This window comes from Netta rufina (genome assembly GCF_964035555.1).
Source record: "Netta rufina genome assembly, chromosome: 3".
In the NCBI taxonomy this organism is placed as follows: domain Eukaryota; kingdom Metazoa; phylum Chordata; class Aves; order Anseriformes; family Anatidae; genus Netta; species Netta rufina.
The window spans coordinates 119,634,857-119,657,552 of record NC_140125.1 but is presented as its reverse complement, the minus strand read 5'-3'; the positions used below and the strand labels follow the sequence as shown (position 1 = coordinate 119,657,552).

The window sequence follows — 22,696 nt, the reverse complement described above, 5'->3', positions numbered from 1 at the left end:
TCTGCTGCCGGCGCTCGCTCCCCCCTCGTTGCAGCTGTGGATTGCACTTTATAGAAATAATGAGAGACGCCTCTTGCCCATCTCACCCAGCTCTTGGGTGGTGTTTATTTTGTTTTTTTTTTTTTGTTTTTTTTTTTTTGAAGATCCCTGGTCCATGTGGAGCATCGCGGTTGTGCGGCGCGTGCTGTGTCCTGAGAGGGGTTCCTCCTGGCTGAACCCCCCCCAAAAAAAAGGGACGGGTTTGGGGCTGAGGGTTAAATGGTTGCTGCATAGGGACGGGCGGGTTGGGAGGGATGATGATAAGGAAAACAATGCCCCGTCCCCTTCCCCACCCCCAGGGCTGGGGCTGCGGCTTTGGAGCTTTCCCAAATCTGCCTAAAGAGACACAGGAACCCTTCTGGAGTACAGCCCCGTGATTCACACCACGACTTTCTGCTCCTGAGCCATCCCACGGGGTTCCCTCCACCAGCAGGGAGCACAGAGGCATTTCGGGAGCCCAGCCCTGCCACCGTCCCCATCGCCCTTCGCTCCCTGGTTTTTGGGGACCCCGGGTAACTCCAAAGCTCAGGGTGGGGCGTGTGGTTTGTCACCTGCTCGGTGGCAGGAAGGTCCCTCGGTGGCAGCACCTTTCCCGAGGCCTTTCCCCTTTTTCAACATTTTTGCTGCTTCATCCAGGCCCGGTGGCGTTCGCTGTAAATAAAATAACATCGCCCGCGGTGCCGCTCCTGTCTCGCCGCCCAGCCCTGCCCTCCCCTGCGCCCTGCTCCGTGAGCACCAGGTTTAAAGACAAAAAAAAAAAAACAGACCAGAAACACTCCTTCAACACGAGCACAATATTCATATGTTGAGGTTTTTGTAAAAGGATCCAATAAATGGAGAGTTTAACTTGACGGAGCGCGTCCCCGTGCCTGCTTTGCTGGGGGCTGGGAGCGGGATGGGGCACGCCACCGCGAGCTGAGACCCCAGGGCAGGAGCCTTGGCCATGGCCAGCCCAGCGGAACGGAGCCGGAGGATTTCCCACACGATGCTGGATTTTTTTGTTCTTGCTTTCTTTTTCTTTTTTCCCCTTTCCTCCCCAGCAGCTGCCTTCCTCTGCAGTTGCCCATTCACTTCTGTGCTGCCTGCCCCATAGGAATTGTGCTCTTCATGTCCCTCACTGCCTTGGGGTAAAGGCTCATCTCCGTTAGGAGCGTTGTGCTGGGTTTTATTTCCAGGAGAGGTTTCAGGGAACCCCAAATTTCATGTCCCAGAAGGGAGGAGGTGAACACTGCCCCAGGAGCCCAAATTCCTGGGATTCCTCCCCAAAACACTGCTGGCTGCAGGGACCGTGCTAACAGCGGGGGGCATGGGAACTCGAGAGGCACCGACCTGGCTTTTGGAATCGGGGTGTGTGTGAGGTGGGTGCCGCTGCTGTGGCGATGCCATAAATAAATCCCTACAGCCCCGTCGCGTTTCGGAGAGCATCGCTGGGCCTGCGCTAAGCGACGTGCAGGATTTATACCCCCAGCTCGCTGCCAGCGACGCACTGTGGAAGGCTTTGGGAAGAAAAATGGGGTTTTGGAGTTTTTTTTTTTTTTTTTTTTTTTTTTTTTTCTTGGTGGTGTTAGCGGGCTGACAGGCAAAGGGTGGCCGCACAGGGCAGAGGGGGCCCAGCACCTCGGGGCCCAGCACCTCGTGCCCTGGTTCTTGCTTTAAACCCCATCACAATGGGATTCAAGCAGTGGAATTACGGTGCCATACAGCACCCGGGGGCCCTGGGCTTGCCCTAAACCCCTGGGCAAAGCAGGGTTTTAGCCCACAAAACAGCCAAATGGCTTCAGAGCGATAAAGAGGGGGCTGGGGAAGGGGACCAGGCAGTCACCGCTGCAGCACAGCACCCGCAGCTGCCAGTGGCTGCATGTGCGGGGTCGCTGGACGGGCTCTGTAATTTGTAGGCTCGGGCTGGTGAATATTGAGAGCAGTCAGAGGGAAACAAGCAGTTATTAGGCAGGCAATTAATGAAAGCCCTGCGCAGCGCCCTGTGTTGTGCCTGCAAGGGAAGGATAATTGTCACCGAGCGTTTTAAGCCACGAAGTAATTTAATCTAGAAGGGAAAAAACACACACACACGCAAAAATAATCAAACCCAAACCCACCCCAGAGCAAGTGCCATCCATTTTGTGAGCGCCTTCCTGGAGGCCGGCCCTGCCCCCTGAGGGACACGTCCTAGAGCAGCGCTGTGGCAGAAACCGAATGTTTTGGCTTTGCTTTTTCCCTTTAAGAACTAAAAAAAAGGACACAAATGTGGTGTAAACCCAGTTCCTACTGCCTCTGGGACGCTCTTCTTGCAGGCACCTCTCAGCAGGGGCCTGGCCCTCTCACCTTGCTGGGTTTAAGTTCTGCCCCCCCCACCCGCTTGGCTGCCAACGTGACGATGGCAACAAAAATCAGACAAATTGAGGTGATTTTCACCATGGTTGGGCTGGGAGCGGGGACCTGGGGCACTGCTTCTGCCCACGCAGCCCCCGTGACTGGGGGCAGCCTTGTTCAGTCCCGCTTTGTTACTGGGAACCCAGTGACAGCTGCGCCAGGGAGGACCAAGATGGATGCCGGGGCCTACACTTGAGTTACTGCTGCGATGGAGCCAGTGGTTCCTTGAGGCTTTATCACCTGAGCTTAGGCTGACCCTAAGGTTTGGCTGAGTTATGCCAACCTCAACCCTTTCACTCCCCCAGCTTCCATGGCCCGCAGCAGCCCGGCCTCACCTGGCTTGAGATGCAGACATCAGCCCCACGAGCTCAGGGCGAGGACAGGGCCAAGGGGGAGAAAAGATGGGGAATAATTTAATTTTTCATGCTAAGCAAGGCAAAGAGGCTCGAAATACGGCCCTTAGGCAGGATGTGGCCCTGGTCAGAGCCATGGTTTAGTTCCTCTGGGCCACGAGACTTGGCGGTGGGTCCCCAAAGTGGCATAGCCCATGTAGCAGGTCCTGTGGTGGTAATGGGATGGGTAAACGGGGACCTAATGCCGGCCCCAAGGGCATTGACTGCACCTGGGCACGGTGTGGGAGAGCACAAACCTGGGCTGTAATGACTTGGTGCAGCTGCTTTTATTCAGGCTGTAATTAATGGAACAAAATCAGAGCATCCTTCTTTCCTCCAGGAATACCCGGGCCGTAAAACCCAGCAGTGCGGAAGGTTGATTTTAACCTTTTCTCCCCGGTATTCCCCAGCCCGCTGACAGAGCCCTGGCTGGCAGGAGGGGAAGTACACTGAGAATTAATCCCTCGCCAGGTGCCGAGGTGCAGCCCTGCAGCAGACACCACTGCTTGGGCTTAATTAGTGAGAGCGGCTGGTGAAGCGCAGCGGGGACGTGGGACCCCATCACCCATGTTCACAGGGACTGGGGATGGTCACGGCACAACAAACATCACACGGTGGTGGCCAGGAGGCTTCTTTCTTTCTGGCAGAGGCACCGAAACCCCCGCTGGTGCCTGCCCACCAAAACATGCGTCTCTGGTTCAAATGTGTCTGGCATCCATCTTATTCCTCCCCCTCCACTTGCATCTCTCCTGGGCTACCATGGTTACCTCTGCAGGACTGACCCAGCCAAAAGAAATGCTATTTATTTTCCTTCTTTCTGTGCAGAATGAACAAACACTTATTTTGCCAGTTTAATTAAGACTTTTCACTAAAAAAAATCCCCCCTTCCCCCTCGGTGTGTTTATTTTTCCAGCAGGCACAAGCTGTGTATAAGAAAGACGTGAATCAGTTTTCAGTTGCTGGACTGGAGCTGCGAAGTTTTCCTGCCCAAAATGACAAGAGGAAAAAGGTGAAAACTTGTGTTTTTTATTTTATTAATTTGTTGATTTTATTTCCAGGAGGGGTGACAAGGCCTTTGGAAATCCACTGGCTGCCCAATGATGTGCTAGAAGTATCAGCATGGCTGGTACAGGTAGGGGCCACGGCTTTTCACCCCAACGGAGAGGTTTTTGTGTGACAGCCCAATTGCATCAGTAGTGAACTGAGCTAAAAACTGTTTGTTTTTTTTTGCATTCCTAATTCTGCCAATAAGCACAGCAGCCCCCTCCCAGGTCCTGAATCACCCTCACACTGCTGTGCTTTTCATACGGCTTCTGCTGCAGCAGCTTTCGGCTCCATCTCGAGGCAGCCTGCAGAGGAGGATGGCACGATTTCTGCTTTGCATAAGGGGAAAGCGAGGCACCAAGCCAGGAACAAGCCAGAACCATCCGTCAGAGGCAGGACCAGCCAGGAGCCCTCCACTTTTGTCAATTTAGGCAGAACGGAGAGGTTTCCATGAGGGGCTCCGAGCATTGGGGTTTGTTTGGCCCAATTAAGGCAGCTACTGTGGCTGACACAGGCTGCCTCACACTTCGTATTTAAATATTTCCTGAAGACCTTGAGAAGTAAAAGACCTCTCTGCTGAATCTGACTGTGTGTATAGTGAGGGGTGAGGCCACGGGGAAGCTTTTCTCCCCTCATATCCTGTCAGTGAGTGCACGGCCCCGGTGCTGCAGGGCCTCGCTCTTTGCACTGTGGCAGGCCCCGAAGCAACCTCCTCGTGATAAAATGATTGTGACACTGACTGTGACTTCCACAGCAGCTCCTTCACGTGGATTTTCAAACCCTCAGCCACTTCAGCAAGCAGAAATCACCACCGTCATGTCTGCCCGCTGGCACACCACCGGGCTGCCCGTGCTCCACAAAGGTGGATGCAATGAGCTTAATGCACAGGCTCGGGCCTGAGGCTCTGGGTTCTTAGGGTGACAACTTAAATCCCCTATAAATATAAACTTGAGCTGGTCTGGTTAACGAGGAGAAAGACTCCCAAGGACTCTCAAACTACAAGGCCCATGCTTCCTCCTCCTTCTCCCCGGCCTACTGAGCTCAGCCGAGTTTCTCGCATGGCCTTTTTGTATGTGGAGAAAAATCTTCCTTGAGATTTAATTACAAGGTGAAATACGCCCGATTCTTTTATTTCATTTTCGAGTGATGATAAAGAAGCTGAAGCACCGCAAACGTTGTAAACTCTTATTAGGATTAATGCTACTGCAACTGAGGTTTTTATCACCTTAATGACGCTATTTCTCTCACACACGACACACACACAAAGCAGAGGTATGGATGCTGGAGTCTGTACACCCAACCACCCAGGAATCCCTAATGTGTAGGAAATATGGTGTGGAGATGGCAACAGCAAATAGTTTTTATTACAGACCTCTTCTTCCACTGCCTTAATCTCCCCAAAGCTATAAACTGAAGTTGTTATATCTTACAAATGTGTAGATGCACACACAGGCAGATGTGGAAGAGGCATGCGGATGCTTTTATAAACCACAGAATGTGCTTCCTCCTTGGCATTACTATGCTTTTTATTTTTAACACCAAATAAATACAAAGCAATTCCATAAAAAAAAAAAAAAACAAAAAAAAAAAACACAGAACAGCAGTAAATCCGAGAAATCAGCTGCTTTTAAAAGCAATACTATTAACTACGTTTATGCCCCAAATACATGATTCTGAGAGTGAAAAACCTCCCTAGGTCTGCGGTACAGATGGCTTTGTCTAAGCGACTATCAGAATTTCAGCCAAAATTTTGGAATGTGGGGGCTGACAGGACAGGTTTTTGGAAGGTAGATACAAGAGGCACTTAAATCTCAAAGGTTTTGCGTGAGCACTGGGAGTTTAACTACTTCTGTACTTTTGAAAGCCTCCCTAGCTACCTTTTGGGCCCCAAATTTGTGCTGCTTACCTTTATGTACCTAACAAGCATCTGAAACAGGAATGAAGTTGCCTCAGCTCCCCCAACAGCCAAGAGAGAAACAGGGCACAGAGGGAAAGCCAGGCATTTCCCTCGGATCGCAATCCCCTTGGAGGTACTTCTTCCACCGGCGATGGAGGCACCCAGGAGAAGCCAGTCTTTTTTGTGCCTTAGCAAAGAGCCTAGAGCTCGGTGGACAAATCTGGTCCTAACAGAGGAGGCGAGCATCAGTGAACACCTGCTAAAGCACAGAGCTTTCCCCAAATCCCTCTGCTTTTGCGGGGAATGGCTCAGCTCTTGCCAGTTTGGAGCTATTGTACATGTCCAGCATAGTCCCCCCCTTTTTATTTATTTTATTATTATTATTTTTAATCTCTGCTTTCCCAACTTCCCCAGTCCTCTTTGTGCCACGTCCACTGAAAGACACAAGCAGAAAGAGTGTAAATGGAGGACAAACAGGAAAGTGGATCTGGTGGTTGGGAAGAAACAGGGGGGAGAAAACTAACTCTCTCAATATCTGAAGTCATTTTTTCCATATTCTTGCAGAGTTTTCTCAGATAAAGGACTGGGGCACGCATTGCTGACTGCTGGTGTCACACAGAAATGTCTGTGCCTGCACACAACTTCACCCTGACCTTATAAACAAACACTATTTATTTACTCTGCAATCCACATCTCCTTTAAGATTCCAACAAAAAATTTTACAGCACAGGAATCCCCCCCCAAAGTATTCCAAAACCGGTTAAAAATTAAATTAAAAAAATATATAGATATTAAAAAATACTCCCTTGCTTTTCCATGAAGGGAAAGGTGGTTTCTGGTCTCTCCGAATTAGGAAATTCTCTCTTTTTGGAGACACCCTCTGAAAAGTTCTATGTCCTTGGGCTAAAATTTCTGCAGGAATTTGAGAACCAGGTCACGCAGCTTCACCCTCAAAGGTTCATCATTGTCGCAGATGATGTGTGTGGAGTCCTCCTCGATCTGAATGAGGGTTTCTGCCTCCTGGAGGAGGACGATGTGGCCCTTGGCTGTGTCTTCCACCTTCACGTCACTGAAACCATGCTAGGCACAGCATTGGGGAGTAAAAAAGAGATGTTACAACAACTCAGGCAAACAGAGATGAAAGCTCAGGGCACAGGGAGGAGGAAAGGGGAAGAATATCTGCAAAATGCAGTGTGGCACTGCAGATATCCTACATCTCTGGGATCTGCAGAGGAAATGCTCACAGGATAAGCTCACTACAACCCTCATTATACAGAAGGATTAACTACAGCACGGGGAGGCTAAAGTCAATATTTTCCACTATGCTGGTTCATGGGCAATTGCCAACCTCAAACTCTTGAGAGACAAAGAGGACAAACGGCTCCTTTAACTACAGAAACCACATCTGCTGACATCGCTGCCTCAAAGCAGGTGATAGTGGAGACCTCCTAAATCCCGTGGTAACCTTCCACAGACAATCCTGCCCTTTTTCCTATCTGTTTTCTCCAAGGTGTCCAGCAGGAGAGAACAGGGCTCCACAGAGCAATGCCCAACTGCCTCCAAGTTCAGCCACCATCCTGCAGCTCTCCAGAAAGCTTCTTCCACCAGCAGAGGCATTCCCAGGATTTCTTCTTCACTCAGTCACATCACCTTCAAAATACTTTCACTACTTTTGAGATCTCCTCCCCACTGTTCAAATGTATTGGAAATCAGCTGACACACGTCACTCGGAGTGACCCTAAAAGCTCTGCCTCCGAGAAAAGCCAGGAGGAAATGAGTGAATGAAGCATCAGGACATGCCTCCACGGGGAAATATTCCCTCTGTATTCAGTGCAGGGATCCACATTCCAGCATTTCTTTGACAGCCCACTAGCCTTTCTCCATTTTGAGCCACCCTAAAATGTTTTCCCTTCTCTCTGCTAGAAAAGCAGCCAATTTCTGAGACCTGCAGGAACCCACTTGAACCGAGCTTGCCACCAGAGACTTTTTACCTTCTCGAGGGTCTGCACAAACTGGTCCACGGGAATGGAGCCACTCAGCAGCGGCTTCAAAGGCTTACAGTCTGGGACGTCCTCACTCACGCGCTTTCTCTTCTTGCTGGCAGGGGGTTGTGGAGGCTTTGGAGGGAGCTGGTGGATGAGAAGATGTACGGTGATGAGGTGAATCACACTAGATCATCATCATTTATTATATTTTCTAGGAATCGTGGCTTAAAGGAGTCAACGCCTTGAAAATCACAGTCTAGAAGATGCAACAGGTTGGGAAACGCAAATTCAGAGCAAGCAGCGACTCGGGGAAGGAGGAAAATTGGTAATTTCTCACTGGCCTTGGAAAAAAAAATTAGCCTTTAGAACAAACTTGAATACAGACAGGCAGGACAGATGCTGCAGTGCCTGAAAAATCAATGGAGTGTGATGTGGGTATAATTTTGAGCTGCCTCAGAAAGCTCTCTGCCTTAACTCATGCCTGAGAGTCTCCTCTGAGAGCAGGGAGAGGTGGGGTGAGCACGGCCAGTGGTAGCTAACCCAGCACCGCGTGGGGTTAACTGCCCCCCTTCCGAAAGATCATTTCATGGAGCTGAAAAGCTGATTGCTTTACAAAGCACAGTGAGGAAATCACTGTGTCAAATAGGTTCCCGTGTCCTGTGCCAAGTTAATTACGCCGGGGAAGTATCAGCACTGGGTTTTCCCAGTGAACGAGCAACCCAGTTCTTGGGAAAAAGGCGCTGGAGAAAACTTCCCCCCAAATTTTGGCAAGGCCATCTGCCAGGGATGTGCCTGCACAACACATGCAGGGAATCCGCCCGAAGCAGCTTTGTGCAGTGCTCTGTGAGCTCCAGGTGACAGCCTGGGCTCCTCGCAGCTCCGTGCCTCTCCCACCGCTCAGCATCGTGTCTGAACCTGCTGCTGTGCTGTCCCTGGGTTTCCTTCGGCAGAAAAAGAAGGCTGTTTTTCATCGTGGGAGAGAAATGCTACCTGCTCGGGCTCCGGTTCCACCAACAGGCTCGCACTGAGTCACCCTACAAAAACAACCATTCTCCCTGAAGATGATGAGTCTAGGTGCACGTAGGATGCTGCTTGGGCATGAATCACTCACGTGGCTCTGTGCTCATAGATTGGGTTTTCTAGAGCTTGCCTGCACGTTTTCTGTACCTTTGAGAGTTTCCAGGCTCAGCCCATGCTGACAGATACCCTGCTGGTTCACCTGAATCAGTCTGAAGCAGACTGTGCCTAGATCTAGGTTTAATTGGCATCAGGAATCAGAGCAGAGAAAGGAGCAAACGAGCAACACAGGAAGGAGAAAGCAGACTCAGCCCACTCACATTTTAATACTTCGGTTTGTTTAGCATTGCCTAGTGTGCACCTAGGGAACTGACCTGGAAAAAGCAAGGCAGCTTGGCTGCTGTGCGCTGATATAAACCTTTAACCAACCTTTATGTCCTTCACTAATGACACTTTCCAAGTGTCACGGGCCCGGCCCAGCCCTACTGAGCTCCTGCACTTCCATGCATCGAAGGACAAAGGTGCTGGGGCATCTGCTGCTCAGCAGGTCCACCAGACATCACCTCCCTCCGCAGAGCATTAATGCCAGGAACTGCAGTGCCAGCCTAAAGCAGGTAGTAGGAAGAGAGGGATTTTCTCATCTAACATCATCTAGGATGCACAATCTGCTTCCTGGGGAACAGGGTGACTTCAGGAAGGCATTCCCTTCACGGGTCTAATCTTTTGGGTCATCCTTCCCCTCTGACCCTCCACTCCAAGTCCCTGAGAGGCCGGCTGGTGCCGATCCTGACGTACAGGTTGTGGAAGACAGCAGCCTGATTTGTGGCCTCTCTTTGTGCATAATCTCGCTTCCCCTTTTATTTTAGCCAGGCACACGGCCAACGATAAAGAGTGGGGAGATTTATATGCATCCCACTCTCACTCCAAGTGCAATTCCTGCCTTGCACATGCCAGGACCAGGCAGCCGACAAGGACTCTGCTCTGGTGGAGAAGGAGTTGTCAGAGGGGTTGCCTCGTGAGAACAGCTGGGGTCCCAGATGGCAGGAAAGCCTGTGTAAGGATATTCTTCTCCCTTCCCCATTATACCGTACCTGCAGCACATGCTTGTTGTCTTTAGTATGCAGCACAGCAGAAACTGTTGCCAAGGAAATACCAGGCTTAATCTCCGAGGGCACGAGCGAATCTGCAAGCTGAAGCAAAAGAAGGATTGTGTTCAGCAAGCGATAATCTCAGAATTTGTATGAAGCCAGCTGGGATTTGAATTGGCAGCGTGGTATTTTTAAACATGGACTAATGAGCTGTAAACACAAGGCCGCTGGTACGATGACAGAGTGCTCCTCTTACCTGCTCAGCCCTCCTGGCTCTCACGGCTCCTGACTTTTCTGGGATCAGAGCACAGAGAGGTTGCAAGTCACCCAAAACAAGACAATTAAAGAGAAATCTCATCTAAAAAGACATTATCTACTTTATTAATAAACTCAGATTAGTAAAATTCAATCTAACTGAGCATAATTTACTGTTTGCTACCTCCACGTACAATGAAAATCAAAGCCAGTTTCCTTTCAGTTCCTTAGAGCATTCAGACTGCAGAACAGTTGGGGGAAGAGCTTGTCCTCAAAAACCCACTGGCTCCCTTGACTGGTGTGACATTTTTTCTGACAACACTGCACAGAAACCCTGCCACTTCTACACAATTCTCCTCTGAAATGAAATTTAGGCTTGGCTCCAGCTTTGAATTTCGGTGGCAGCCTCCCAAGATCTTCAGCACTGGCAGTCCGCGTGGAGCGGGCAGCTGGGCAGCACCCCTCCCAGCCGTGCTTCCAAGGGAATTCTGCAGAGAAGGGTGCTCGTGAACACAAAAATTGTTCCTTTTTTCCCTTGGAGGGGGTTCTTAATGACAATACACTGGACACCAGGTGCGCTGGAGTCCTGCCCAGGACCCAAGCCAGGATCTAGCCCTAACCCATTGCAAGGATGGGTCTGGAAGGGACCTTAAAAGATCCAAGATCTAAAGATCATCTTCCACTGTAAGGGCCAGCAGCCCAAGCAGCCTCCCAGGATCACTCCCAGCCAAGCAAGCTCCTATTACCTGCTGCAGACCCAAAGTGTGCTCTATCTGGGAGGAAACCTTGCAAGCACCTCATGAAATAAATACGGCGAAGATGGGTCATGTTTTACACCAGTGGATGGGAGAGCTTTTCACTTGCAAAGAGGTAGCACCTATAGGGACAGACCCTGCTGGTCTGTTCTTCCCTACAGTCATCCCACCAGCTCCCCAACGTCCATCATCTCATGTAGGAAGAGCCTCTTGAGTAAGAGTACTCTTGCCTGCTGTAAATTACAATTATGTAGGTGATTACCGTGTTACTACAAAGCTCTAATGCTAGTGAACAGGGAAACAAGCCAACTTGACTTCAAAAAGCACTGACTGCTGGCCTGATCCTTTTGCCATCAAAGCATGGAGAAGGTTTTTCTGTTGGCTTCAGTGGCAGCAATTCTGATTGCTTTCTCTCTGGGACTCTGCTCGAGATCTTTAACGCAGGTATTACAGCCTTTACAGCTTGGTTTTGAAGGCAAGGAGAATAAAAATACAATGATAATCATTGCTTCGGATTTCTCCCGGGAGCTAAAAATACTTGTAGCAGGGTGATGTACTGCATTTGGCAGTGGTCGAAGGCACTTTCCACTCCCACAGCCTTCCAGAGGAGGATTGATAGGAAATGGGCTGAAGAATACGTGGCAAAATGACAAACACTGCGAGGAGAAAAACCCTTAAAAACCAGAGAGATGCCCAGGATCAAAGTCCTCTTTCGTCCCTGAAGTACTTTGCTATTAACATTTATGCACATTTTAACCACGTCGCTGGTAAATAGCAATACTTTAATTATTAACAGTCAAAAAGGCAGTGAGATGGACATTTAATTTCATGTTCTCTAAGCTATTGCCTCATCTCACAGCCCTCTCCGTGCTGCAGCCGATCCTTTTATTACAGAAGTTCACTGACCCGAAGCAAAAAGGTCATTTAATCACATCCAGTAATTCACCCACCAACACCGGGCAGCGCTGCCATCCTCCTTTCGACTGACCTCCTGCACACACAAATCACAGAGCTCTCCCAAAACGCTGGATTAAAGCAACCTTTTTCGGAGAGATAGCAAATCTTCTCTCTCTGCTCCAAGCGGTGCCAACTCCGCCGTTTCCTCTCGCCGAGCTGTTCCAAACTTTAATTCTCCTTGCAGCTAGGAAACCACGTCTTATTTCAAGGTTGAATTTGTCCAGCTTTCCGTTTGCTGGATCTCGGGACGCCTTTGCGAGATTGAAAAGCCCCCCACCATGCAGGAATAAGTGCTTCTTCCTTCCAGTCATCATCACGAGTCTCATGCTGGCATCAGGAAAGTCACGAAAGCAGAGGTGCCTGGTGCTGAGCACTAACAGCACATTAATCAGTCCCCTGCATATGGATGAGTGCTTGGGCTGCCTTGAGACAAACCTCTGTGGCTGTGTACGTACGTTGTGTGCTTCAGTGCTTAAATTCTCTCCCGTTAAGCAACGATTAAAAGAGGGACCAAGCAAAAAGCAAAAATCATTAACTCTCAGTCCTCTGAAACTGCAGGTGTTGGTCTCAGGTGCAACCGAGGGAAAGAGGAGTCAGCTGGGGAAGTTTTGTTCCATGATCAGAGCTGCCCACCTCCCTTCTTACAGGGTAAATACATTCCTACCGTACGCTGCAGCCGAAAACTTTCCTGTAGGATCGCGTTTTCCCCAACAAAATGAGATCTGACACATATTACGTGAGCCCAAAGACTGTTGCTAGCCTACCTACAGTTATTTAAGCAGAAAAACAATGCACACAAGTCAGGTCACAAACTGAAGTCCCTACCAAGTCCTTCACTGTGGATAACTCTCCCCATACTTCAGGTCCTGTGCTGTATTCAGTCACCAACCAAAAAAATCTCCTCTTGGCTACGAAGAGCTAACTGATGAGTGGCGATGGGATCTGAAACTCCTCCTGTCAAAAACAAATTAAGGCTGAACAGTTGGGTGAGATGAGCTGCATCTTCACCCTCCACGACTGCAGTGAGCGTAAAGGAGCAGGAACACACCAAAGGTTACCAGTAATTAAAATCCCTCCAAGACCTGAAATGCAATTACTTGTAGGATAAATTACAGCACGTGTATTTAGAAAGGGACAGAGCGGATTTTTTTACATCAGCATTTCAGCTCTGTTTTCCAGATTTGCAAATTGTCCGTAAATGCATATCATTAGAAATAGGACCCAGAGTCACAACTTTGGATCAAACCAGAGGAATGAAAGACATGAAATGGAGCTGTGGCACTGCTGGGCAGGACACACACATTGTGAACTCACCACCTTGCAAATCTTTCGAAAAATAAAAGGAATAATGAAGTTGTAATACATTCTTTGGGGCTGGGATCAGTTTTGTTCAGTGCTTGTGCACTACCTAGTGCTCAGAAATCCTACTAAAGGGTCCATTAGACAAGCTACTATGTAGTAGTAATATAGCAAATGGAAGGAAAATTAAAAGAAATCTTCAAAAATGATCACGTTCAACCAACATAACATCCTTCTCTGGTAAGACAACTGTCGAGGGAAGCACAGCAGCCACAGTTTGTGCTTCACTGGCAAGGCATCACATGGGAAATTACAAGCTGTGGATTTCTACAGCAGTCCTGAGGTAGGGAAAGTGCTGCTGAAAGGAAAGACGTCCCCAGACAACTACGGGGCTGTTGCTGCAATTCCTCAAGGGTCAGTCTTGAGCCTGTTCCCATCCAATTTTTATTATTGACTTTGGTACAGAAGAGAGAGTGTTCAGAAGGCCCCAGTGAAGTTTGTAGAAGCACCCTTAATGGAAAGAGAAGTCATGCCATCATAGAGGAAGAACCAGATGACCTCAGGAACTGGAGTCAGGAAAACAAGATGAAATTCAGCAGCATGAAATGCAAGGCCAGGGACTGGGCTAATATTGAGAATTTCTGCTGTGAGCTGCAGCTGCTGGAAATGATAGAGGTGAAGGGTCCACGTTTATTAGTCCATCCTGTGAGAAATGAGAGTCACAGATGTGACACAGCCATGAAAAAGCCAAATGCAACTCCGGAAAGTATCAGGTAGTTGTACCAGGAATGAACTACTGCTATTACATCGGGCCCAGCAAGATCTCATCTGAACTACTTGTAAATTGTAGGTAATTTAAGTTCAAGTAAGGTATGCTGAAGGGTAAATTAGGGTAGGAGAAGCTGTTTTGTAAGAGGAAACTGAATTATCTTGGCTTCTTTAGCCTGGCGAAAAGAAAGCCAGAAGGGGAATTTGATTATTGCACATAAATACCACAGGGAAAACACCAAGAAAAGAGAAAATGTATTTATGCTAAAACATGATGTTAAGAGTAAGTATGTGCAGACCAGCCGTGAATACACGTGGGCTGGAAATTAGGATGTTTCTGGCCATCAGAGACTGTGGGGTTTTGAACAGCATTCTAGTAGGAACAGCAGGGGCAAAAGCCTTCACGATTTGAAGTTGGTGCCTTCCATTTTACAAGGAATGTTTTAAACACTGTTACTAACTATGGCTGGGTTCTGGCCATATAACCCATGAGGGCTCTTCCACTTCTAGGTGCAAATGATTGCTTACAGTCTTGGAGCTTGCCAGGTGTTAGGAGATTCCCACCTACATCGTAACTCCTATAAAGGATGCAATTCTCACGTGACAGGAAAAGATCCTCTCTGAATTATCAGAGAAACACAAAGATTTCAAGACCTTCCTCTCTTCACAGGGAGTCACCGGTTCCTACAGATTCTAAAAGTTTCAGTGAAGCTGTGATATTTTGTCTTCAGCAATGTATGAACAGAGAACAACCTGCCTCATCCTCCATCCTCCACTCACCTTGCCTCTCACACACATCGAACCCCGTTTGATATCCATTACACACAAGGCAGCACTCTCACAGTTTATCTTTAATAGGAACGCTGTGCCCAAATACCCCACGTGCTTAAAATCTGTACAATACCCTTGCATTTACAAGCACTGAAGTCCTGTATAGTCAGTTTTCTAAACAGAATTAAAAAAACATTGTCTTTATCTTGTCATTTATTTTTATTCGGGTGACAACGTTATAGGAAAGGAAGACGATTTACCTCACCTCCTACCTCCCTGCCTCTTCTTATCCCTTCACTACTGAAATGCCAGCAGCTCTGCTGTCGAGTCACTGGAAACCAGACAGAGAAATGCACAAGAGATTATACTGTGGGCCAACGTATCACACAGCCTCAGCTTTGGCTTTACACCATCTGCTAAATCAGGCAGAGTCTGAGTGCAGCAAGTCTGCAAGGATCAGATCCTGCAGAAGAAACAAAAAGATGTGTGGTTATATATATCTGCACTGAAGGGAAGGGGTCTAGAGATTTAAATACGGACCAGGAAGCATATTAAACAAGAATGGAAGAGCTGTAGGATGGAAATTACTTGGGGGATCTTTCTAACAAGACTTAAAGGAACAAGGGCATTTCCAACAGAGAATAACAAATATCGTAGAACTAAGGGCATCTATAAAATCATTAGTGGGTTATCTGAATGATGCCTTGTTGGGATTTCAGCCTCAGATTTTTACCAAAACCAAGTGTTTTGAACGGGATGACAGGGTTGCTGAACAAACCCGAACTTCTCAGCCCTCTCAGTCCCTGTGGGTCTGCTACAATTCTCTCTGCAGCCCATTTTAAAGTCTCATTAACTTCAGCAGCTGGCAGGTCATGCCATATAAATATCTAAATGTTTTGGTGTCATTGCTTGCTGTACATCAGCTTTACTCTTCCACTGAGCCAACATCTACTGGAGAAATAAAGTGGAGGCTGACGGGGTGTTCCTGGGTGTTTGGACAATGAAATAAATCCCTCCTTGGCCATGCACGTGGTCCAGGCAGCTGTTGTCCCTACCGCTGCTTCTTGAATTTCTGCTCTATTATTTGAAAGTCCAGCTAATGGAGCAGAGATTCAGAGCAACGTGATGATTATTGCCCCAAAAGCATGGAGATGAATCTGAAGGATGTGTCCTGAGCAACCAACAGGAAATAATCCTGGGTGGGATCATAAGGAGCAGTCACTAACCCTTGGCTTCTAGCCTTCAACATGCCAAGGGACAGCTCTATGCAGGTATTTAAGAAGTATAATGAAGTAGATTTATGGCTCTTTAATGAAGCTCTTCCCCAGTATGCTGGGAGCAGGCAGGAAACAATTTTTTGAGGAACTTACAAGAGGACAGCGGAAGCCGGAACCATCAGGAGCAGAAATTAGCCTCAAACCTGAATGAAAAATGACAGGTAGGGCAAGCAAAGATGCAAAATAGCTTCCAAGTAAAGGCAGGCAGCTTACGGATGTAAAAGATGAGTCATTTGAAAGACATAAAAAAGGCATCAATCAAAATATTCAAAATATAGTAACCAGGTCAGAACGCAATGTTGTTGAAGCATATTGGGGAAAAAAGAGGCAACTGCCTCTGCCTGACTAGAAAAGAGTTACCTTACAGCCAGCCGTCAAAAATGAGGAAGAAACAAACCCAGATATTCATGTGGGCTTGCAAAGCCAAGGTGGGAGTAGAAAAGCAAATCTGAGTTTCACTGATCTAAATAGAGCAATCTGTGGATGGGACTAAACAGAGAAAAGGTGCAGCTAAAAAAAAAAAGTGAAGGAAATGTGGGATAACATATTCAAAGCCCACAAAAGATGAGAAGAGGAGGAGAGGGAGGAGAATTCTCTGCAGAAGCAATGGGAGGCTGAAGGGCCAGGAGAGAAGAGGCAGGGAGTGAGGTGGGAGATGTTTTTTATGGAGAAAAGAAGAGCTGATTGCACTGAGCAGTGATGATGTAAATCAGGGAGACTGCAGGCTATGGTACTTCTGGTTTTGTCTAAGGAAAGGTTGGTAAAAAGAGGGACAAGAGCAGTTTCAGTGCGATGTCAAAGAGTAAAGGCCAAATTCTGAGAGGGCCTATGCTGGAATGAGGCAGGGCCAGGCAATTTTACATACAGCGGATTCAGTGAGCTTGGAGCTGAACGGAGGAATGAAAGCAGAAGCAAGCAGGATGGTTGTCTTAATTTTATGTTATGTGAGACCGCTGCATCTTTATACAAGCAGGAATAGTCAGGGGAAAAGGAAAAGAAGTTTAGAAGACTGGATAACGTGAAGTCACCAAAGTAAGTTTGAGGGTTCAAAGAAACTTTTTAGAAATCAAACTTTTTAGTCCCTGAAACGTGGAATAAAGTTGGAGAGGTAAGATGGAAGCCATGTATTGCCTCTTTTTCTCTCAAAAAGGAATTGGCAAGATTCTGCGTGGAAAGAGAAGTCAAGACATGAAAAGGGAAGGCTGGAATGAAAGCTACATACTTATAATGGGCTGCCAAGTGGCTGGCTTCCTAATTCTTCTCTGCAATAGTTCCTCGTAATTTCACTTCATGTTGGGCTGTGCATTGCACAGTCATGCTCTCCTGTACTGGCCCATGTCCTGAAGAACTTGCAAATTGGGTATTTTAAAAACACAGCCCTCGGTGAAGTCGGTCTGCTGCTGAAGTCAAGTGATCCGCACCATTGTTCAGCTGTAATTAAACTGGAGGCACATTATTTGCTCAAACACCACTGTTTAATTTATCTGTTTGCTCCAGAAGGTGTTCTCCATTTTCCCATCGTTCTCCCGTGAATAGACAATGCCTAACCAATTTCCAGGAAGCAGCCTTTTTTTTTTTTTTTAGTATTATTTTTTAAAGCAAAAGTCAAATGCTGAGAAGAACAAATTAGTTAAAGCGTAAAGGCTTTTGCAATACCTCCGAGAGCCATCTCAGCCTGGTGCCTTGGGACTGTTCAAACCTTTCTCCAAACAAAGGTTGCTCCGAGTGTAAATCTCATTAAGATACAACCGCCCTGCTTGATCTGACTTTGCTTTTCCGGGATTGAAATGTAGACAAGCTCCAGCAGCATCAGTGAATTTGCTTTAGTCTGACATGCCAGAACCTGAACCACTGATAGGGTTTTGGAAAGGGAATTTCACGCCACCGCACTGATGGTCTGTAGTGACTAAAGCCACGCTGAGCCAACTGTTTGGGTTTTAAAAGCTCTAAGAACTGAGCCATGGGCTTGAACACGTAGCAAGGAGTGGATGCTAGGAGATCACAACTTCACTGGTTGGTAATATGGTTTGGTTAATGAGTTTTTGACAAACAACAAATCTTCACAAGATATGCCAGGAGCTGTAAAATAACGTTTCCAGTTGCCACTTGAGTTGTCACAACCCCGGAGCCGATGGCAGCTGATTTGAAACAAATGCCCAGAAATAGCAAATACACAGAAAATCTGTATGTTCAGGCACCATTAAAAAGTCTTCCTGGATGAAACTACTGAAAAGAGGACATAAAGCAGCAAATACTCTCCTTCAGGGAACCTCATCTATCATATTTGCAAAGCTGTCTTGCACAACTCACCCAGCAGATAGGGAAATTACAGCCATCTTTTTGGTACCACTGGCATCAGCCTCTCAAAACCAACATCCTAATGACCCTCTGCACAAAGAGACAGACAGACAGGGCTCTTCTGCTGGGAGAGAGAATGAGAGAAGCCTGGCACATCACATAAAATTTGTTTGGGAGGTGAGAATGTATCATTATGCTTATTTAGGGGTCAGCATCAAAGACAATACAGGCCCTGGAAATACAGTCCTCTCTCGTCCTTCCCCAATTTATTTTAAAAATCAAACAGTGATCCTTTAGGATTGTGGCTGGTTGCACCGAACAGGAGAAATTATGTATTAATACTTCTCAGCAGTTATCAGCTATGCTGCTGAAACTGAGACCAAAGCCTGAAAGGGCAGGAGATGATGTACCATCCCTCCCATGCCTTATCACCACTCTGCAGGTCAAGCTGGAAGCAAAAACCAGCCTCAAACGGTGATGCGATGAACACCTGCTGAAAAAAGAGATTGTTCTGGGGAGACAGTCTGTGATCACTACAAATTTGGCATGACTATTCCTCTAACAAGTTCCCTTGGAAAGAATGATCAAGATCTCTTTTTCTGAGGGTGATTTGCATATCTCGGTGCTGGGGAATGGCATCTTGTTAACAGCTCTGAACCACAGCCTTGCATACCACCACTAATGGTCTGACTTTCAATGAACCCCCTGAGGCAAGCAAACACTACCCCCAGGGCACCAAAGGGGAAGGACAACAGCTTTCCTGAGTCTCAGAGAGGATCTGAGATATGTTTTTTAACCATTTTAATATGTTTTTTTTAACCATTTTAACCTTTTTAGGAGAGGTTGCATGCCATGAAGCTTGTTGCATCAAGTTGATAGGTGCAGCTTTGGAAACCAGGGAGAGCATCTGGGCATGGGAAATAACAAGAGATGTTTCCACTCCCTGAGCAGACAGATAGCTTTGAAACTGGGACTCCTGCAGGAATATAATTTGATGCATTTGATAGAGGAGAAAAAGGGTCGTTTCTGTCAATATTTCTCTATGTCCGTCTTTCTGCTCAAACACTGAGCTAAAGTGAACGCAGTAGACACTTGCTCTCCTTTTCTGCACGCTTCTTTGAGACCTATTCCCACCTCAGTGAATAACCCATTGTTTACCATCCACCCTCCTCCAACATCCCAGCAGTTTTGGGACGTGCTATTATTTCCATGCGCAATTTTACCAACACGTATAGAAAGAATCTGTTCACGTCAGTGAGAGATGGCATCCAAAAGCCACTGGACATCTGGGGTTGAGAAATGAAGAGCATTTTCATACTGCTGGCTGCCAGTGAAGCTGAATCCACATGGCCTGTTGAGTCTCAAGCATCTTGCTGCAAACAGCCAAGGCAGCAAGTGAAGCACTGACTTGTTTCCTGATGCACTCCAGCCCCATGAGCATAGCGCTGCCTTCAGACTAACAAACTCTGCCAGGGAACTCTGCAGTCCTCGCTTGTGTTTGTGCTCCCCCTTTCCAGCATCAGCTGCATTTTGTGTTTTAGACTTCTGCTAATCATACAAGAAGACGCTGACAGAGCAAGAAAGTGAATCTGTGACTCCCATGGACCCACCTAGCTATCTTTTAGACAACTCTCCCCCTGACAGGAACTTCAAAACGTGTGAGGGTTGGTGAATGCTCATTTGTAGCATCTGTGTTAATCTGCATTCTGTTTGCAGGAAAAGCTGGTACCCACCCTCTTCACAGGGCTGACACGGGACAGGCTCACATACCAAGGCTCAATTACACCTTCACAGTTCAGGGAAGATCCCATAACTTCAGCAGAATCAAAATAGCAGCTACTCAGAAATAAAATCTGTTTTGGTCATGCCGGTGAAGGTAAGCCATGTTTTACTAGTCTTAGGTTTAATAGGATCCAATAAATATGCAAATTTCCAAAGCAATTAAATATACATGCCATGATGGAGTTGCATCCAAGTATATTTTCTAATTAAAAAGACCCTCCTTGTCTCTGGCAGTCCTCTAACCAGTGGGCTGGACAGGCTCCTAATAGAGCTGATGTGCAAAATAGGCACATGTGAAACGGTACAAATGGGTTTTAGGGACTGGCTGAGGGATTTTGTTACACAGGTACCGGTTCTGTACCTCACATTTGGCTTAACTAAGGGTACTTCCTCCCTCTACTCTCTGTTGAAAAGTAGATTCTCATATTCAGTGGTTTGTAAAGGGCAGTGACACCTGCTCGTAAAATGCCACTGGACACATTCGTGCTGATTGGATTGCCAAAAAATATTTTAAGATCGTATCTGTTAGCAAATGGGTCACCCTTTGCATCGTGAGTACACTTATATATGATTTATGGGGTTGATAAATTATTAATAGATGTTACAGGCAGAAGTAGTCCACATTACAGATGGCTACAAGCAATCCATTAACCTGTTGGACATTAGGAGTCTGGAGGAATTAACCATTCACTGAAACTCCTGTAACACAAATGAGACATTTTACTACAATGTCTTTAACATCCAGCTGAATCCTGCTCCTCAAAGGAAAGAGCATTTCTTACAGCAGGTAAAGCTGGGGATGCAGAAAGACAACTTCTGGCTACTAACTCCCAATTTCTGACTCCTTTCTGTGGCCCTGTACCACCAACTCAAACTGCTGTTTGAGCAGAAGCCACCATCTTTCTCTCCCCTTTTGCTACTTACGTCTGGCATGATTTCAATCTTCTCGTAGCGTCGCTTGTAGGGCAGAGTCAGCACCTCTGCTCTGCGGTAGGACATGGGTGGGGGCTGGCAGTCTATCATCAGATCTGTGCGATGAGACTGGGTGGGAGGTGGCTGCGTGTACTGCTCCGGGCAGACCACGTGGAGAGGCTGGAAAAGAAAACCGTGGTGACTTACAGAAACGTCTGCTCGGATCTGTGCTCTGCCCTACAACAGCAATCGTTGCCATAAAGAGCTTTGCAGATTGACCTTAGCAAAATAACTCATTTGTATGAAAACAACATCCTGAAGATGCAGTACGGAAGGTCCAGGCAGGACTGGAACCAACTGCCCAAGGAGCAGGCGGTCTTTGCTCTGTATACAAACAGTGCCCTGAGTACCAAGACCCAAATTTCTATCTTTAATCACCACTTCAGTATCAGCAGGCATGTCAGCTGCCATACTGAGAGAAAAATCAACATGTTCAATAGTTTTTTCTTCCAAAGGCTTGTCATTTAAATTGGAAGCAAGCGACAGTAGTGGTGGGGACCATCACAAAATGGCACGGAGTGAGATAGACATATCAAAATGAATAAGATCTATTAATTCTATCAAATTCTATGATTCTAGATGTATCAAAACACAAGGCTGCAAATACATTAGCAAAACAACCAACTCTGAGTTTTCATAACCTGTCAGCAGTGTATTAACAAAGCATGAGCAGGCTGATTACGAGGATCACCCCAGGACTTAAGGAAGCCGAAGGACAAAGCAGTGTTTCTGCAAACTGCAGAAGTTTCAGCATTGGAAACAGCATTATGCTTCAGCTGTAACATGAAAGAAGACACCTGTCAGAAAATAAGGCAACGTCAACTTCCATCAGTTGTGCAGTGACAAGCCAGGTCACAGAACAATGAGATAAGATGATGCAGGCATTGTTAGGAAGTTTGGAGGAACACGCATCTTTCTGTTTGACAAGCTGAAGATGGATCCAAGGAAAAAGCTCAGCCGGAAAAAAACCTGGGTATTATTTTAATTACGTCATAAATCAGAAAGCTAATTTCAGTAGAAACAAATTGGATGGATAAGGAGGGACCACTAAAGCCAAAAAGAGCCAAGGGGGGAAGCAGAGATGGTATGGCAATTCTGCCCTTCTGCCTACACAGAAGAAGCCCAGATCTTGCAAGAGGAAAGCAGTGGATTTGGAAGAAACCTGAGAGAGGAACTCCAAAGCAGTGGTCCCAAAACCAAGGAAAGGATCAACTGCAGGATTACATTACAGCCATGGAGGAAATGGTTAAAGCTGATGGTGCTGAGGATAATCAGCACCTGGAACCCTTACATTAAGGCTGTATTAAGACACAGACAGGTTAAATTTTAAAGAAACAGGAGAAAGAATAAGGCAAAAAATAAGGGAAAAGGTGATTATTACTAAATATACCTAAAAAGGGAGAAAGGAATGTACACATCTCTTGCTCTGCAGCTTTTAGAGATCCTCCAGCCACTCCGTGCAGACACTGGAAGTCATTTCATACTTATTTTGGAGCAGGATGATAAAAGAGAGCTCAATCACGGGGACACGGTGGGATGAATCACACAGCTGCAGCATCGCAATCAAGGGCTAGAAGCTTTTCAGGAGAGTTAGGGCAAGGAAGGAGGGGTGCGGGTATTGCCCTCTACGTTAAGAAATGGGTAGATGGTGAAGAGCTGCCTCTGAAAAACAGCCACAAACAGGTTGAGAGCTTGTGGGTAAAAATAAAGGACTGGATTAATTAAAGGCT

The 22,696-nt window shown here is 47.0% G+C and overlaps 1 protein-coding gene across 1 annotated transcript in view; it reads right to left on the bottom strand.

Annotated features, from left to right (window-relative positions):
- Window positions 1-5,280: 5,280 nt before the first annotated feature.
- Window positions 5,281-22,696, bottom strand: part of INTS9 (integrator complex subunit 9) — a 66,632-nt gene continuing 49,216 nt past the window's right edge. The window contains exons 14-17 of the mRNA XM_084283580.1: window positions 20,919-21,086; window positions 9,836-9,934; window positions 7,734-7,871; window positions 5,281-6,822 (exon numbers count right to left, since the gene is read on the bottom strand). Of these exons, the coding sequence (XP_084139706.1) occupies window positions 6,646-6,822; window positions 7,734-7,871; window positions 9,836-9,934; window positions 20,919-21,086 (582 nt within the window). The 3' untranslated portion in view covers window positions 5,281-6,645. The remainder of the gene's footprint in view (window positions 6,823-7,733; window positions 7,872-9,835; window positions 9,935-20,918; window positions 21,087-22,696) is intronic.